Consider the following 19605-nt stretch of genomic DNA (forward strand, 5'->3'; position numbering starts at 1 on the left):
GAATGAAAACAAGGCTGGGGTTGTGTCTCAGCAGTAGAGCACTCATCTAGCATGTTCAAGGCCCTGGGTTCAATCCTCAGCACCACATAAAAAAGAAAAGAAAAGAAAGGTACTGTGTCCAACTACAACTAAAACATAAATTTAAAAAAAAAAAGTGAAAACAAAGCATGAGAAATCTCTATCAGGGCAAACAATCAAGGGTTGTTTATTATTTTAAATCAATTTCAAATCAAACTTGTTGTACTATTACATCTAATCTAAAAGCTGCCAGTTCTCCTCTGACCACCCAGTGACATTTTTATTATTTCACAGCACATTCCATAATCCCAGCTACTAGGGAAGCTGAGGCAGGAGGATCACAAGTTCAAGGTCAGCCTCAACAACTTCTCAAGATCATGTCTCAAAATTTTAAGAAGGGGTGGGGGGTAGGGGGGTGGGAGCATAGTTCAGTAGAATACCCTTGGGTTTGATCCCCAGTACTAAAAAAAAAAATTAGCATTGATTTCAAACATTCATTAGTACCAATATATGCTAAGCATGAAGGATGATACAACACTGGCTCCATGTTCTCAGAGCTGACGAGTTGGGGAAATGAAATAAAACCATTCTTTTAACAAGCCTTACACATCATTTTAATGGACAATAGAAAAGATTACATACCGAATCCCTTCTATTGATTATTACTACAGGGATTTGGAGTAGGGAGGAGAGTCCTTCTAGTTGGTTGGTCCAATATGAGTTGGCCAAGTCTTAACAGACCAAAGATGGAGGATATACCAGGCAAGCAAGGAAATGCACAGTACTCAGAAATCCAAAGACACTTACTCTGAATGAAATATGCAGTTGCCAGGAACACACAATGTGGGGAAAACTGGAGAAAGAAGCTCTGTGATTATTTATGGAGATTCCTTCAGGTCTATTAATTCAGACTCCAAAAAACTCACTCCACCGTTAGACAGGCATATGTCTTGAGATGGAGGGGCTGACCGGGAAGAGATACAAGTACACAGGCATTCATATTTTCAAAGAGTTCAGATGAAGGGCAATGATTCACTAATACCAATTCTGGATTTTTAACCAAATATTTAAAAGGACTCACTGCCTCTCATCTCTGCATGTGCTTCTCTGACTCTCTTGGCCTATTCCTCTCCTCTCTTCCTTTATTTTTCTCTCTCCATCCTTCTTAGTAAAAGTTTTTAAAAAATTAATGCCACAAGTCTGTATGTTTAAATTCAGCCCACATGACATTTCCTTCTCATTTAATTGCTTCCATACAATTTATATCCTCTAGTCACGCTAGACCCCGGAGTACTCAACATGCTCTTTTACAAAGACGCTCTTGTCCTATAATAACCCCCATAATCAAAGTTCAGGAATAATGGGTAAGGCCCAGACGGTTGACGGGTGAAACAAACAGGTTTTTAAATTCACCCAAAGCAGGCTCCGAGCAGGAAGCAAATCAAAGCCGGCCACTCCACCATCCAGCTTGAGAGCAAGAACTCTGGAGCACTAACAAATGGATCCTTTCTGGTCTCTGCACTTCCTCCAAGCCTGCGACTGGATGCTCTGTCTTCGGGCTGCTGTGAAGACCCACCACACAATGGCCCTTAAGGACACTGGGTTGCAGTCTCTTCCTAGTTAGCCCACTGCAAAAAAGTCCCTCTGGTGCTCGACACAGCTGCCCTTGAAAACGTCTTTAGATGAGTCAAAGGCTCCTCCCTGTTGTTTCAGTAAAGTTTTAGTAAACCTACCTCTTCTACCTTCCTGCAAACACTCGGGCACATTTCTGGTCTTGTCCTATTCCAGAGGACATCTACAAACACCTCAAAGCCTTTCACAGACACATTTTTGGACACTTGTTCGATCTCTCCCACTGCCTTCCACACCTCCCAGAGGTTCACCTTTGACATTCTGTGACTGCACAGGGACACCAGCCTCACTTCTTGGATCTCCCTTATTCACACAACCCACTTTCCCCAAGATTCTGTGTCTACTTTTCTTACAAAATCCTCCAAACAGCACCTCTCATCTTTTCCACTGTGCCAAGCCCATGCCTCCCCACTAGGGTCAGCAATTCCAAACACAGCCTAATTCCATGCACCCTCTCCTAGTGTCCAAAGCCACTCAAAATAAAAGCAGAGCAATCCAAACTAGTCAGATGCAAACACATCTTAGAGCACTTGTTAAAATTTCCCTAGCTTGATCCTTAGTTAGTTTTCCATAAACAAATGTACATGTCTACAGATAAAGGTAAGAACACAGACTAGATGAAATATATCATTCTGGTTATTAGAAACTGACAAATGAAAACCTTTTACATAGAGCCAATGAACTTCATTTCAATCTATTATAATAAAAAAACAATTCCTAAGCTATCTCAGGAAAACGTAATATCATTTGTGGCTCATTTTTTTACTTGCTATACGGATGTATTCTTCATTGTAAAAGTCCAGAGCTAGACATATTCAGAACCATAATTATTTTATGTATCAAATCACTGGAAAAATCAAAGAAAAATTAGATTTTTAAAACATTCATTTAGAAGCTCATGTTTACATTTTGGAAACAAAACCCCCTATTTGAATGGCATTAGATGTTATTTATTATACAAGGTCCTTTTATCTTGTTCTACAACATAACGTGTTTGTTTCATTCTTGGCAGACACCACTGTCACTGTACAAAACAGACATTGTTTTAAAACCCCTTTTGTAGTAAGTGTCAGTAAATATGATCTTCACTGCTCTGCTGAAGAGACTGTGGCGACAGTGAACACCAGGGAAGTTACGACACTTTCAGCAGCTCTCAAACCTGGGCCCCAGGAGCCCAGTGCCATTCACCTTGGTGTTACCATCACCAAGGGCTGAGAATCACACCTCCACTTGTCACCCAGCTTGGCTTTGGGGTGTGCATAGATGATGCACTTTAATTAGCCCATCCAGGGCCTACACACACACCAGAGGTGAGCTGGACATCCCAGGCACATGCAGCTGGAAAACTTGTGCTCTTGTGGTCTTCAAGCAACTGGCCTGGGCTGGCCAGCTATTAGGGCAAATGGAAAGCACAGGCGGCGCTGGGCCCACCCCACTGTGCTGTGATTGAAATGGCTGCGCTGCTCCTCCCTTGCTCTGCTCAGTGCCAAAATTTCAGGCAAGAGCTTTGACACCTGGGATCTAACTTTTAAAATCATTTCTTTAATGTGGACAGTCCAAGCTGTCCATAATGACCCACGCTCTACTCCATTCCCACAGTTAGACAACCGTTAATGATCAATGGCTACTCGACAGCTACCAAAACGTAAGCTTCAGGTGAACACAGGGAACAACGGTCCCACTGTGCCCTGGACAGACCGCGACCCATGGACCTGCACTTGAGAGGCCATGCTTCAAGGCCATGCTTCAAAGCCACCAATAGCCCTGGCGTCCTCACCCTCCCAGGCAGAAATGCACCACCCATGACTCAAGGTTAACTTTTCTTAGACCACAGATAGGATAACAAAAAAATTTTAAAAGCCCAAGAAAAAAAGGGATTATGTGTTAAAAATACACTTGGTCCCAGCTTAACCTTTAAGTTGCAGACTTTCCTCCATCCGAGGTTTCTTCCAAGTTTTTCTACAGTATAGATTTATGGTTTGATTCTATGCTAAAATGCAGAAGGAGGCCACTACATGCTCAGTGACACAACTATGTAAGAAGAACCCAGGTTTGCCCAACGCTCCCCATACACAGGCCTGCACTTCACATAGTGCACAAAGACCACAAAAGTGAGGACTGTTGCGTCCCAAGAAAATGCAAGTGATGTTATGAGCAGCAACGTAGTTTACCGCTTCTTTTGTGTTTCTGAATCCCTCCTACTAAATTCACATGTCTGTACAAATCCCAACCCGTAAGGGGCCACCAGGTGCTCCTAAAGCAGCCGAATACAACAGAACAACCTTTAAACCACAATACAAGCCCTAACTTCAAAACTTTCTGAACTCAAACCAGTTTGATAGAATCAAATGTGGCCTGGAGAAATCACCTGCATGAATCTCAGGTTCCCCTTTGGCAGGTATCAGTCAGCTCTGGCTATCAGATAAGATAAGAAAGATAAACATTTATCTGAAACTACAGTTACATAATATGCTGAATCATAAAATTTTAACTGATCCTCTCCAAACATAATCTGCTATTTTTATGGCATAATTTTGTATGACTCGCCCGGCAATAACAGTCCCCAGAGTTGCAAACGGTGATGAAGATTTTTGCACTGCTGGGGCCATGAAGACTGTAACCCCCAACCCAGCAACCAATTACATCGATTATTGTTGTATTTTTACCAGATCTGATAACATTTTGATTAGCTATAAAACACTGATTTCAGACCACATTTTAATAGGATGCTTAAGGAAGCGAGTAGTCCTTTCCCAGAGTGCTAGACCCTCAAGCACTGCTCCTGACAGGGACGCCAGGGACGCAGGGACCTGTGGGACCGCACGGAAGGTGCTGTCCAGACCTATCCAGCCGAGATCCTTAGCCAATTTCCAAAACTACATCACCTAGAAATGTTATTCCTGAGTGCCCGGCGCCCCTGCCTCTGCCCAGCCCAGGTGGAGAGAGCCTCGCTGGGCCTGTGTCATCCTCCGCCTCGAGAGCCGCGCCCAAGGCGGACAGCCCCCTTCACCGTATCCTCCCTGGAGGCCTCTCAGTTCTCCGATGTCCTCCTACCTCTGGGGCTGTCCTCCTCCAGGTCCTTCACAAGTCTCCAGGGACATCCTGCCCCACTGTAACCTCCCTCTGAGGGACCTCATCCCACCTGGATATGAATAATTACACATAACGGGCCGGGATGCCGCGCAGGAGCACTTGCCGCGCATGCGCATCACCGGTTCAGCGCCCAGCGCTGAATACGTCTACGAATAGAGATGTATTTGGAGTCCCCCGGTAACTCCCTTGGATATCTTAATGTCACCTCAAACTCAGCATGTTAAGATATTTTTTTCTCTGCCAAACATCCCACTACTGCCTGTCACACCCTGAGTCACCGGGCCATGCGGCTACCCTGCCAGCAGCATGCAGATCCTCCTGCCCTCTCCTGCTGTCACCTCCACCACCACCACACCTGGCGGCGCTCACGGATTCCGGTTTCCAGCACCACTAACCCAACTTTCCCGCGGCTGGATCGCTGGTGAGCGTCTCCTTTCCAGAGTAGCAGACGTCCCGGCTTGTGAATTCTGAAACTGCAATTCAAATTCCTACCCCCATCGCTCCCAGCCCACGTCAGACGATCCTCAAAACCCTGGCCGGTTTCAGAGCACTGAAGGCATCAACATCTTGAACCCCAAAGCCAAACCCCGTCTCTGGACCTTGGTCACCCCAGCAAGGCTCTGTACCCAGACGCCAGGCGGTACCACACTGTTTTCCAAAGTGTAATCTGTTGCTGTGCTCAAGTTGGCCCTGAAATTGTGAAGATCAACCAGGAACAGGCCGCTGAAGCAGTGATTCCCTCAATGTCAAAGCGACCAAGGGCTGCCCTTTTCATAAGGAGTAGATCCCTGGGAGATGCACAAGCCCCTGGGAGCAGGGGTTGCTTCTGAGGAGTAAGAACAGTGGGAGGAATGTGGTGGCTCTCCTACTGTCACTTCACATTCTTCAGCTCTGTCAGAATTTTTTGATAAGAACATGGATTGAAGCCGGGCATGACAGCCACACCTATAATCCCAGAAGCTCAGGAGGCTGAGGCAGGAGGATCGCAAGTTCAAAGCCAGCCTCAGCAACTCAGCAAAGCTCTTAGCAACTTAGTGAGACCCTGTCTCTAAAAAAATTACAAAATAGGCCCGGGGATGTGGCTCAGTGGAGGAGTGCCCCTGAGTTCAACCCCTGGAACCAAAAAAAAAAAAAAAGAATAAGGATTAATTTTGTAATAAAAACAGCTTTTTAAAAACAAATCTAAAAAGAAAACCAAGTCAGCAGAAGTTACTTCTGTTCATTTTGTCACATCTAACATTTGCTTCTGTTTTCTGCTTTTTGTTGGGTTACAACAACTGTGGCCTCAATGTTTGAACACTTACTTAGGCCAAGAAATCATTTTCATAGGCAAATTGAAAAGTCACCACAAAGGAATTTTTTTAGTGAACAATGTGTATTTTTCTCCAGTCACTGTGCTCATCCTGAGTCTGTGGCTGGCAAGGCCTGCAAGGAGATTTGTCCCAAAAACTATCACAAACTGCATTTATCTACAGAATTAAGGTGTACCAATGCATATTTTTAAAACAATGAGTTAGAATAGAAGCTAGAGAAACATAAAATATATTATGGTTTCAGATCACACGCAACCTTTGTGCCATAGACTCTGTTTGCACTGGAGACTCATTATTCAATCTCGTGGAATGATCATTCTAAAGTTAATAAAAGGTATGACTGATTGATTGGTTGATGCATAAGGTAGTTAGAAGGACAAAAAAATAAAGTGATCTGCATGTAAATGGATGAATAGATAGCAGTCAGAACCAAGAGACAGAGGGACAGATTAGTGCTTCCCCAACTGTCTGTGGTGAGACAGAACCTTCATTTCCAATCCAGTGTCTTCAAGAGCATGCTGTAGTCCTACTGGGACGGTCTGTGCATGATTCAGACTACACATAGCTCAACACACAAATCTGATGATCGAAACTACCCTGTTTCCCAAGACAACTATCCCAACCTTGTGCTTAGACGTCATAGCAATTTTATTTGCTCTAAAGTTTCTAAACACTCTCAACTTCTGTGTCCGGCTCCGTGTGAGTCATCCAGGCCACACTCTGCTCTCAGCCTGTGGCGCCCCATGCCAGCACTCTGCACTGTGCCCTCAGACCCCCTGCACTGGCTCTTGCCAACTGGCTGGTATATTGGTTGGACTGCGTAACACCCTATACAAGAAAGACAGGCAGATTGATGGGTTGGACGGTCTGTGACAGCTAGATAATGAATTATGAGTCTTTGTGCAAAGAATATTTCTGGAGAAGTCATCAACTATGGTCCTCTCTAAATAGGGAATTCAGAGAAGATCAGAAAATTTCATTTTCCATTTTTCTCCCTCTAGTAGTGTTTTAGTACATATAATTTTAATAACTGAAAAAAGAAAGTCAGAAACAATTTAAGTTGGGCAATATCAATAGGGCACCAGTTAAAGAAATGTATAATCTATACAAACAATGGAACCCTATTTAGTCCTTAAAGAAATAACAGCAAATGTTTGTATAAAGAAAAGGAGCCAGGAACAGTGGTGTATGCCTACAATCCCAGCAACTTGGGAGGCTGAGGCAGGAAGATTGCAAATTTGAGACCAACCTCAGCAATTTACCAAAAAAAAAAAACGGGGATAGAGCTCAGAGGTATAGAGCACCCTAAGTTCAATCCCCAGTTCCAGGGAAGAAAGAAAGAAACAGAGGGAGAGAGGGAAGGAAGGAAGGAGCTCTGAGATACACTAAGAGCAAGAAGGAAGGCCCAGCAGAGGGCTAGTGCACTGCCACTCACACTTCATCAACAGTGAGCCAAGCATGTTCGTACTCACACAGCTTCTCTGGACAAGACAAAAGGAGACAGGACCAGGGCACCAGGGAGAGGAAACAAAAGTGCTCTCATGGTACCTGCTTCTGTACTATTTAAATAGTCTGCTGTTGACATGTACTTATTACCTATTCAAAAAAATTTTAGTAGTTGAAAGAAGTCACCTAAAAACATACCTTGTGAGTTCAGAAAGCTCACCTCTGAGAGGGAAGCCACTGGTCTCTGATTGAGCATCCTCAGGTGACCAGGCCCAGTGGGCCCTGGTGGGATGACTGTGGTGTCAGAACTAGTGATATCAGCCTCATAGGAACAGAGAAACGACTCAAACAACAGCACACTCTGGAACAATCAGACCAGAGCTGTTCACTCACATGCAGAAATAGCAGCTGCGGTGGGGAGGGGCCTGAGACGGGGCAACCCAGCAGCCCACTGACTGGAAAGCAGAGACCACCTGCCAATGTGGAAGTGCACTGCTGGACTGAGCACATGAGCGGGTGGACCTGTGGGTGGACACGTGGGAGAGGAGCTACTGTGAGTGCTGTGACTCCCACCCCCTCAGGCTGGCATGCAGCGCTTGGCCCCTAAATGATTAGGAAGACCCCAACACAGGGGACAGTGGTGAGGTCCTATGCTGCAGGGAATTAAAGCCAGGGCTGCTATATCTCAAATTTAAAGGGTGAGGAAGTTGATATTTACTAACAAAGGTCTGCATACTCACCCTCAGAGCTGCAGGCTTCAGCCCACATCAGACCAGGTTCTCCCAGCCTCAAAACATAGCCTCAGCATTTCTGGCTCCCCGCTTCCCTCTTGAAAGGCTTGTCCACATCCTTTCCATTCTTGAGACTTCATTTATGTCCACCCACCTTTACAGAGACTTCTCTGAACATCTACCCTTTGTTCATCTTTCTCTCCATGACATTTAGTATCTGAAGCCCCAATTCTAAAAATTCAGTCCAAGGGGCACAAACATGATGGAATTCCATTCTTGAACACAGCAGAGAAAGTCTTATGTGTATGCTAGCAATGAAAATGGCTCAAAAGCCAAGCTTGGTAGTGCACACCTGTAATCCCAGCAGCTCAGGAGCCTGAGGCAGGAGGATCACAAGTTCAAAGCCAGCCTCAGCAATGTAGCAAGGTACTAAGCAACTCAAGAAATCCTGTCTCTAAATAAAATATAAAAAGGGGGGTGGGGATGTGGCTCAGTGGTTAAGTGCCCCTGGACAATCTCTGATACCAAAAGGAAAATGAAAATGGCTCAGAGAAAATATGGCAAGATTCCTTCCTTTTTTCCTTGTTAAACACCTCTGTGGCCAGGCACTGGACTCAGGCTATACAATGCAGGCAGGACAAACATCATTCTTGCCTTCCTGGAGGTTACAGTGCAATAAGAAAGATAAATTAACTGGGCCTCAGGGCACATGACTACAACCCCCGCCACTGGGGAGGCTAAGACAGGACAATCACAAGTTCAAGGCCAACCAAAAGAGAGAAAGAAATTATCCCACAGTAATGCAGGAACAGTACAACAGCTGGGGAGACACAGACCACAGAAACATCTTGACTAGAGTGGGGCTGTGACTTAGGGGAAACCCATAGGAGGTGGCCAAGGAGCTGAGGCCTGAAGGCAATGAGGAGTGAACTAAGCAAAGAGCAGGGAAATAATGTTCCAGGCACAGGTAACAGCCTGTGCCAAGCTCCTGGGGCCAGAGGGAGATTAGCCAATGGAAGAAACCAACAGATGTTCAGTAGGCTGCAAGTTTCAGACCTGCAACCACAGTAAGACAGACTGAGGACACGCCTCCAGGAGCTTCCAACCCACCAGGCAGGGACCCTACCCTGGGTCTAGCAGCACCTGGCTGGAACCAGCCACTTAGCCTGCCTTTGTCTGGGTTCCCTTTCATTCCACGGAGGTGTCAGCTGCTTCAGACTCGGAAACCAGGGGAACCAGCCACACATTCTGCTCAGGAACGTACACTTGTGGGCATCTAGAGCAGCACAATGAACTTGAGTTGTAAACTGGCTGAAATAACCAAAGATCTTTTAGATGGCACATGGAAAGGCCATGGGAGAGCAGCCCCATCACCGCTGAACAGAAACGTACCGCTGCACCTGCCAGGCACAGTCTGAGAAGGACATCACCTTCTCTTCCTGCTCATCATCTGCTGTGCCACCACAGAATGTGAAACAAAATCAGCAAATCCAGGACAGAGGCCAAGGGAATGCACAAGACTCACCATTGGCCACCAACAAATCCTGAGGCGACTCTCAGGGAGAAATCTTAGTTAAAATTTTAGCAATCACTGTGTCCAGTTCATTTCTAAAGAGAACACAGGCCACTCCCAGAGACTATCTCTTTAGTAATAAATTTCCAGACTCCAGATGCTGAAGTTGAGCTAAAAGATTCCCCACACCTCCCCAAATCCACCAATCTCCATTCTCTTTGCCTTCTTCCCGTCTCCTGTGGTTTGTTGTTGTTTGTTTTGTTTTGTTTTGGTTTGGTTTTGGTACTGAGGATTGAACCCAAGTGCTCTTTCCCCCTGAGCTAAATCCTCAGCCTTTTATTTTTTATTTGGAAACAGAGTCTTGCTAAGTTACCCAGGCTGGTATCAGACTCGGCCATCCTCCAGTCTCAGCCTCCTGGACTAGCTAGGGTTCCAAGAGTACACCACCACCTGGCTAGTCTCCCATGCCTTCATAACTGCCCCCAGCACCAAGTTAAACAGAAACATTGTTTGGGGGATTCATGACTAAATTTCTATATAAAGGCAGAAACTACAACAATCATCCATAGTCTCATAAATGACTGCTATAAGCATATTCCTATATATTCTTCTTTCTCTTTTTCCTCTCTCCTCCTCACACAGAGTTTTAAAAATAAAATCAGGTCATGTATGACTAAAAAAAATTAAAATTAAAAAAATAAAATAAAATAAAATCAGGAATATGGCGCTAGCACACTGTCTTGTGATTCCTGGTTTTCTTGTCTATCTCCCACTTGTTGGATGTTTAGGGCCACTTCTATCTCCATATTCTAGTCTCTGACACTCAGTAAGTATTAGCAGCTGCTGTATCAAGAAATAAAAATACAACACACACACACAAAGCACACTGAAAAGAAAAATTAACTCGCTTCAAACATGAAAGTCTCTACTATAAAAACAACAGAGAAGGTCACAAAAGGGTTTTCCAAAGTGTAGCCTGAGGAAATCTTCTGAGTGTGTGTTAACAGATGATAGCTAGAATAAAAATGACCAAATCCAAATAAGCTTGCAAAATATTGACGGAAGCAAAAATAAACCAGTTTTCTAATAGGAGTCTCTGGCCTCTTTAATGCATATTGTGCATTAAAGGGATAAAGTGCACGCACATTGCAAACCTATCAGTCCAGAAGCCCTTTGTTCACAGAGGGTCTGAATGAACTAGGGTTCTGAAGAATATTATGCTCTACCAACATTTTGAATAAAAACATTTACGGGCCCCAGCAAAAAAGCAGGAGGGCCTTCCCCTTACAATCTGCCCTCCTAAACCAGGCACGATGGTGCACACCTGGAATCCCAGCTACTTGGAAGGCTGAGGACTGCAGGTTCAAGGTTAGCCTTGGCAACCTAGGAAAGCCCCATCTCGAAAATATAAAGGGCTGGGATGTAGTCAGTGATAGAGCTCCCTGCGTTTAATTCTCAGTACAAAAAAAAAAAAAAGCTTCCCTGCAATAGTAGGCTAATTACTTCAGTCCTCAGTCTTCCAAATCATTCTTTCAAAAAAACTGTGCCTTAGATTGGCTGATTCCACACTTCCCATCACCCTCTTCTGGGTCGGGTATTTAATTGAGGCAGGAGGGCAAAAAAAGAGGCTGAGACTGAAATTCCTATATGACTTAATTTTTTAACAAACTTAGACACAATGCTGCCTCAAACTTAATTTATTTTCAAACAATGTCCACAAATTATAAAGACAATTTAATAACATCATCTAATCAACCCTGTCAACAAATCCAAAGTGCCCAACTGGACATCAGCTGGTATGCTGACAGACTCTGTGGTCTGTTCCCACCCCACTGTCATAGCACATTCTCTCTAAAGTGATATGGACTGATTTGTGCTGGAAATCTTAATGAGAATTAAAAAATTAACAGGCACCATAGGTGTGCTCCCCATTTTTGGTTTGGGGGAGTTTTCTGCATATCTCACCACCAAGGAGAACTCCAAATGGGGTCACTCAGCTCAGAAGCAAGCGCTAATGGTCCTTCCACCACTCCAGTCGTGGGCACCAAGGACACTTCGTCCCAGGGCCTGAGTGTGGGCATGTAATGGGCCTGAGACAGCATGGCGTGAGGGCGGGCACACAGGTTTTGGAAAGGTGCAATTCTAATCCTATCTGTGCCACTCACCTGTTACCTAACCCTGGGACATTTATTTAACCTCACCGGGCTTCAGTTTCCTCAACAGTAGATGAGATAATAATATGTACCTATTGACAGGATCACTGCCACAGCTAAAAAAGGTCCCATTCACATGTGATTCTGGGACTCTTTCTTTCTCTCCCATGAACTAACTCAACTTGGGGACAGACCAGGCCACCAACAAATGGCTATTTCCGCCCCCTTCTCAACCCCCCCTTCTCTAACCCCCACACAAAAAAAGTTCCAACTAGTAGCCACAAGCCAAATCCCCAAAAATAAAAAGCAGATGCTCCTCAGAAGGGGTGGGTGTCTGCCCAAGGCCTGAGGTGAGGGAGCCACCAGGGTGAGACTCCTGACAGATTTCTGAATAAGAAGACGAACTCTCCATTTAAAGATTGACTTTCAGCTGCAGATCCCGTTTGTCTTTCAAAGCCTCAGCTGTAACTAGGAGTCAAAAACAGCCTTACCCTCCTGTGGGTGCTGCTTCGTCTGTCTGGCTGGCTAGACTGCTAGGAGTTGGGTGAGAGGAAAGGGAGGAAGGCAAGAACTAACTTGTACTGAATCTCTAAGTACCATGTGCTTTAAGCATGCTATCTTATCTAATCTTTCTTTCTTCTTTACTGTTGAAGCCAAGGGAGCTTTGCCACTGGCCTACACACCCAGCACTTTTACTAGTTTTTTTGAGACAAGGTCTCAATAAGTGGCTGAGCCTGGCCTCAAATTTGGAGATCCTCTTGCCTCAGCCTCCCACGTAACTGGGATTACAGGTATGTGTCATCACACCCAGCTTCATCTGACCTTTCAAACCACCATGAAACAGGTACTTCTATCTTCATGTTAGACAAGGAAACTGAGACAGCTGGCACTGATTTTGAATGGCAAAAGGCCTTCATGAAAACAGGTACACAATATGTCATTCAAAGGCAAAACACACCAAAAAATGAAACTTTTTAAAGAAAATAAATGTAGAAAAACTTTCAAAATAATATGGTCAGATAGGAAAAGATCTGAAAATGTTATGTTCCAAAGACCATTCTTAAGAAGTTACTCAAATAAGCCAGAACATGAGGGCATAACACACACACACCTGGGGAAAGGCAACAGCACCTCTGCCCTACCACCCTACAGCAGTCCCACCGTGAGGGCCCTGCAGCCGGCCAGCGCAACCCTCGGTCCACAAGGGCACAGGGACGAGGAATGCAGGAATAAAGCTCAGGGAAAGGAGACTGGAGAGAAGAGACAGAACTCAAAGTCCAGAAAATTAATTAAGTCATAATAAGGAAAATAACACATAGGCATATTAAAAGGCAATTTGAAATAAAAAAGTGCGACAAATATAAACAACTGGTGCAGAGAGAGGAGGAAAAGCCCACCCGCTGGTGTGGGGGCATCCTCTATGAGTAGTCCCCACTGTCCTGACACCGTACCAGCATGCAGGGCGATGGACCACTCACAGGTCTGTAATTGTACAGAGGCCACCTCTGGGTTCGATCTTAAGAATATTTATGGGGCTGGGGCTCAACGGTAGAGTGTTCACCTAGCACATGTGAGGCCCTGGGTTTGAGCCTCAGCACCACATAAAAGTAAAAAAATAAAATAAGGGTATTGGGTCCAACTACAACTAAAAAAATAAATATATTTTTTTAAAAGAATCCTTTATGAATAGGAAGGTGACCTTTGGGGCAAAGCACAAGTACAAGCAATAAGTTCAGAGTCTTGGAACATTAAGGTGTCATGGCCAAAAAGTGATTGGCAGACTGGTATTGATCAAAACCACTCACTTACAAAGCAGCAAGTCTAGGAAACTATCAAAAGGGACCAAATAGTAACCAAGGTGACCTACCAGACACTTAAACATTTTTTTAATTTTTTATTCTTTTGCAGTAATGGGGATTGAACCTAGGGGTGCTCTGAGCTACATCCCCAGCCCTTTTTAATTTCTTTAATTTTGAGACAGGATCTCACTAAATTGCCTAGACTGGCCTCAAGTTTGCTGTTCTGCTGCCTCAGTCTCCCTAGTACCTGGGATTACAGGCCTTCACTACCATGCCCAGGAAACTTAAGATAATTTAAATAATAAACTTGAGAGGAAGAAGAAAACTAGTTTAAGGAACTACATTCTCTCCTACATAAGAAGCTTAAAGTTGACAAATCAAAAAAAAAATGATGATAAACTGGGCGTGGTGACACAGGCCTATAACCCCAGGGACTCAAGAGGCTGAAGCAGGAGGATCTCCAGTTTGAACTTAGCAATACCCTGTATCAAAATAAAGAATAAAAATGGCTCAGTAGCTCAGTAGTAAAGCACCCTTGCAAAGGTCAATCCCAAGTTAAAAAAAAAAAAAAAAAGGGAAGGGGAGTAAAAGTATATATCACTAAAGGCTAAGAAGATAACGACCTAAGGCTGGGTTGTGACTCAGTGGTACAGTGCTCACCTAGCACCTGTGAGGCCCTGGGTTTGAACCTCAGCAACACATAAAGATATAAAATAAAGGTATTGTGTGTAACTACAACTTAAAAAAAAGAAGATAATGATCTAAAAATTCAAGACAGAAAAAGATTTTAAAAAATTTTAAAAGATTCCCCTCTGTGAGCCTTGAAGAAGTAAAGGAAAACACTGTTTTTAACAAAAGTCCTTCTGTACAACTGGGTTTGTTACCAAGTGTATAGAGATCCCTTTGACAAAAATAATTCTTTTACCACAAATTTCAGAGAATGCCAAACAATGAAATTATTCCTAAAATTAGGAGTGGCAGTCAAATGTCATGGTTGAACTTGTACGGAAGAACAAGATAAAAATCTTTTTTCTTAAAAGAATTATGTTATTCAAATAAAAGTTTTCTACAATAGGCTATAAAATGAAGAAGGAAAAATCTACTGAAGCTAGATCAATTACAATTCTTTGTTTTCTGGTTTATGTACAAAAGAATATGTACTGCATTATAACCAGAAACTTTTCAAATGTTCAATGTGACCCATGTTCAAAGTCAATGCTTCAAAGCCAGCCTCAGCCACGGCAGGGCGCTAAGCAACTCAGTAAGACCCTGTCTCTAAATAAAACACAAAATAGGGCTGGGGGTGCGGCTCAGTGGTCCAGTGCCCCTGAGTTCAATCCCAGTGCTTCTAGTTGCTAACAGCTCAGCACTTAAGCAGCCAGTAGAGGACAAGAGGCGCAATGCCAGGGTTCTCAGGGGCCACATGGTTTTCTGCTGTTACCTGAATGCTGCAGAAAAGCCGTGGTTGCTCTGGAAAGGGAACCTTCAGGAGGTACCCATCACATACCTGGGAATACCTTACCTGAAAAAGTGACAAAGACTTCTTAAAGTCTCTTAAAGTTCAAGGCTGTTTCCCACAAGCCTCTGTGTTCAACTGGGGAAGTGACAAGGGCAAAAGGTGGGGGAGGGGAAAGGAAAACCACTTCAGGGTCCTCCACTAAATAAGTATACGCCTTTCCAGAAGGTCTTCACCTCTCCCTGGCCTCAGCTTTCTAATCAAAAACCAAAACAAATAGCAAAAAAAAAAAAAAAATTGATCCTTGTCAATTCTAAAATCCTTACACTCTTCAACTCCCCACAGAGGCAAGGCTAGGGCTCTTCTGCTAGCCCATTTCACACAGGCTGGGCCAAGTAAAGACCAGATTCTCACCACCATTTTCAAGCTCCTACTTTTTTTTAGTGCCAGGAATTGAGCCCAGGGGTGCTTAACCACTGGGCCGCATCCCCAGCCCTTTTGATTTTAATGTGTTTATTATTTTATTTTGAGATAGGGTCTGGGTAAGTTGCTTAGGAGATCACTAAATTGGTGAGGCTGGCCTAGAACTTGCAATCCTCCTTCTATCCACCTGTACCAGCCTTTGGAGGTGCTGGGGTCACAGCCATGCACCAGGCACGGCTCAAACTCCTTAATCTCCCCAAATGCATTGCCTTTTGAGGCTGAGTGACATTTAACTTTTACCTTATTCAGACTTTAAATAAAGCTCTGAAGGAAAGAACTTTTGACAGATGGCTTATTCTGAAAGATAATAGTCACAATGACTTAATTTCTTAAAGCCTCTTCACCCAGTAAACCAGAACACTTTTTGGGATGGCATTAGACGAGGCCAGCCTACTTCTGGTGGGTTGTTTTGTGTTTGTTTTCTTCCAGCTGTCTGGTCTTGACTGTCTATTCAAAGTGAATGGAAGATGCCCTCTGCTGTGGGTAGGGGGATGGGCAGAAATGGATCACAGCAACCTTTGCCAAAATTTCCATTTTTGCCCTAAATCACAAACAGTCCTGGGTTTCATTAATCATTCAAAATACATGTATAAAAGGAATTGTTGCTGCTGTTGTTGGGAGGGGGGGTCTTTTGTTTTTTAAATCTAGCTTTCCACAGATATGAAGGCAGACCCAGCTCTTTCTTTTTCTTTTCTTGTCTTTTTTTTTTTTTTTTTTTTTTTTTTGGTGCTAGAGATTGACTCCAGGGATGCTTCACCACTGAGCTACATTCCCAGGCTTTTTTGTAATTTTTTTATTGAGATAGAATCTTACTAAATTTCCCAGGTTGGCCTTGAACTTGCATTAATCCTGCCTCAGCCTCCCAAGTCACTAGATCACAGGTGTGTGCTACTGCCCCCAGCCCCAGCTCATATTTCAGATTTTCAGCAATCACATTTACACTGATCATATACCACATAAGTATGTATTCATACACAGTTTAAAAACTGTCTAAGCCAGGCATGGTGGTGCATGCCTGTAATCCCAGCAGCTTGGGAGGCTGAGGCAGGAAGATCAAGAGGTCAAAGCCAGACTCAGAAATTTAGGGAGGTGCTAAGCAACTCAGTGAGACCCTGTCTCTAAATAAAATACAAAAACAGGGCTGAGGATGTGGCTCAGTGGTTGAGTGTCCCTGAGTTCAATCCCCTGTATCCAAAAAAAAAAAAAAAATTGAGACCAGAAAGTTTAAATTATTAAATTATTGTTAATTACTGAATCTATATTTAAGTCCTTTTTTTTTGGGGGGGGGGGGTGATGCTGGGGATTGAACCCAGGGCCTTGTACATTTGAGGGAAGCACTCTACCAACTGAGCTATAGCCCCAGCCCTTTATTTATTATTAAGTCCATTTTGATAAATCACCATAAAATAGGCAAAACTGCATTTACCTAAGTGAACTTAATACATGATGCTAACTATTTTGGATCTATATGCAGTAAAGAAACTAATGTCATCCTTTGGAACAATATCACTTTCAGAAAAATGTCATATTATCATATCATATACTTGACTTCCACCAGTCACTTGGAAATCAAAGCACTGGGCACATGTCTACACTACAACTCAGTGACCCAGAGAAGATAGGCTGTCAAACAAATGACCATTAGGTCTCTTTCAGGGTCTCAGTATTATGCCAACCCCAGAAACCCAAAAGAAAAAAAACGACTCTTACATAAATATGCCAACAACTGGCTGGGCACAGTGGCACACTCCTGTAATCCTTGCAGCTCGGGAGGCTGAGGCAGGAGGATTGTGAGTTCAAAGCCAGCCTCGGCAAAAACGAGGCACTAAGCAACTCAGTGAAACCCTGTCTCCAAATAAAATACAAAACAGAGGTGGGAATGTGACTCAGTGGCCCAGTGCTCCTGAGTTCAATCAAACCATCCCCCCCACCCCCGAAAAAAAAAAAATGATGCCCACAGCTTGGGGACAAGGAGAGACTAAGAACTGGTCATCTCTGGGCGTATGTTCCTAAGGACTTCTCACACCCAGTACCAGATACTAGTGGCCTAAGAGGAGCTGGACTAAGCTTTCAAAATAGCACACAAGGTGTTAATATTTCAAGCTTTTCAACACAGTTTTTGAAATAAAGTCTACTCCACCAAAGAAATAGGGGCTTTAACTCTGAGGCAAGTTCTTAGGCATCTCTCTCACTGAGCCAATGCCAGCCAGGGCAGGCAGTCCTACACCAAGCAAACCATCGGGCTCAGCTCCCAGCCAGGCCTGAACAGCCTAACCCTGCAGCCTCCTAGGCATACTTCCAGTTCCAGCAGGGTTTCTGCTTGGCAAAGTAATAATTTTAGGGTACCCCAGGTGAAACGATCTCCTCTAGTGTTTGAGAATGCATTTTCCTCTACAATCCAATTTGAAAATTCAAATCTACTGTAAAAATCTTTACATCAAAAAGTTCAAACAGCTGGGTGCAAGTGGCACATGCCTATAATCCCAGCAACTGGGGAGGCTGAGGCAGGAGGATCCAAGTTCCAGGCCAGCCTCAGCATTAAGTGAGGCCCTAAGCAACCTAGTAAGACCCTGTTTCAAACTAAAACATAAAAAGAGCTGGGAATGTAGTTCAAATCCCAGTTTAAAAAAAAAAAAAAGCTAGAATAATTAAGGAAAGCAGGGTAACGAGGGAGACTCCCGACTGGACAGTATTTTAGGTCACCAAGTGTGACATAATAAAACTCCTGACCCAATTTCCACATGATCATGTTCCAGCCCACAGCTACTGACATCACTGTGCTCTGTGGTCATTACGTCACCCAGTTGGGAGCAGTGCGGCCTACCAGGCCCTGTTCACTTTTCCAGCTTGCTTCTACCAAGAGACTAGAGGCTGCCGATCCTCTTCCAGGACTGCTTCTCCCAACTTTTCCCTCTATATCTTGGTGTCACATCCCTATGGACCTGGCTGTGGGCTGGCTATCTGATCTAGAGCCCTCAGTGAAGACACAGGGGCTAAGGGCCTATGTTACCTACAGGTTTTATGGGAATCCCCCCCCCCCAAACTTCTTTTCTCCAAAGTGTGAGAGTTTCTAAGTCCTGAATCTGTTGGGTCTTCCAGGTCCATGAACGAACTTCACAGACTTCGCTGTTTCTGATCCCTTATAAGCCCATCTCCCAGATACTCGCCCCCTACTCCTTCCAGCTTTCCAAGTCTTGGAGGGAAAGCACTTACAGTCCCTCCTCCATCCCCCCCCCCACGCCGCCGCCACACACAAGCACACGCACACGCACACACTCGCGCGCTCGCCAGGCACCGCGACAGTGGCCCCGTTGGCTCCAGGCTGACTTACTTGAGGAAGTACGGCTGCCCAGTGGCGGTGAAGGCCATCTCCCAGCCTGGGGGCAGCGGCAGCTCGTCTGTCACGTCGTAGGACTGCTGGCGGAGGTGCGCGTGCTGCTGCGCGGAGCTGGCCGTAGCGCCCGCACCGGTGCCCAGCTGCAGGGATGCGGGAGAGGAATGCGAGCGGACGTGCTGCGCGCCGCTGGCCAGCCGTGGCCCGGGGTGGCCGCCCGACGAGTCGGTACTGGACTGCCGCGAGTGCGAGCCCGAGTCGGGCTCCTTGAAGAAGGACTCCGGCAGGATCTTCTTCCGCCACGAGCTGGGCTTGGGGTTCATGACAGAGTTGAAGAGGGCCTCGAGGTCTGTGTCGAGGTCCTGCGTGACGTGGATCACTTGCTGCCCGGGCGGCGGGAGAGGTGGGGGCGCCGAGGACGGATTCATCTTCTGCAAGAGGAAGGCAGATCAGATTAGCCTTTAGTTCAAGTTGGAGGGAGGAGTTGGGATGGGGAGGGAATAGGGATAAGAGAAATAGAGGACACAGTTAGGTGTCCATACAGGGATCCCGGACACCAGCGGCAAGCCCAGCCGGATGGGGGAGGGGTCCCTCCTGACCTCCAGAATTATGCAACTTTCCTGAAGCCAAGAAG

At 44.9% G+C, this 19605-nt stretch overlaps 1 protein-coding gene across 3 annotated transcripts in view; it reads right to left on the reverse strand.

The window, feature by feature from the left end:
• Wwtr1 (WW domain containing transcription regulator 1) overlaps positions 1-19605 on the reverse strand; it is a 123034-nt gene that overhangs the window by 102969 nt on the left and 460 nt on the right. For 2 of the 3 annotated variants that reach the window (XM_027933901.3, XM_071615518.1), the window contains exon 2: positions 18969-19402. In XM_027933901.3, coding sequence (XP_027789702.1) covers positions 18969-19399 — 431 coding nt within the window. In that variant the 5' untranslated portion in view covers positions 19400-19402. Of the gene's footprint in view, positions 1-18968; positions 19569-19605 lie in introns of those variants that run through there. The other variant, XM_071615517.1, reaches the window with a different exon arrangement.

Source organism: Marmota flaviventris, chromosome 8, assembly GCF_047511675.1.
Source record: "Marmota flaviventris isolate mMarFla1 chromosome 8, mMarFla1.hap1, whole genome shotgun sequence".
NCBI lineage: Eukaryota > Metazoa > Chordata > Mammalia > Rodentia > Sciuridae > Marmota > Marmota flaviventris.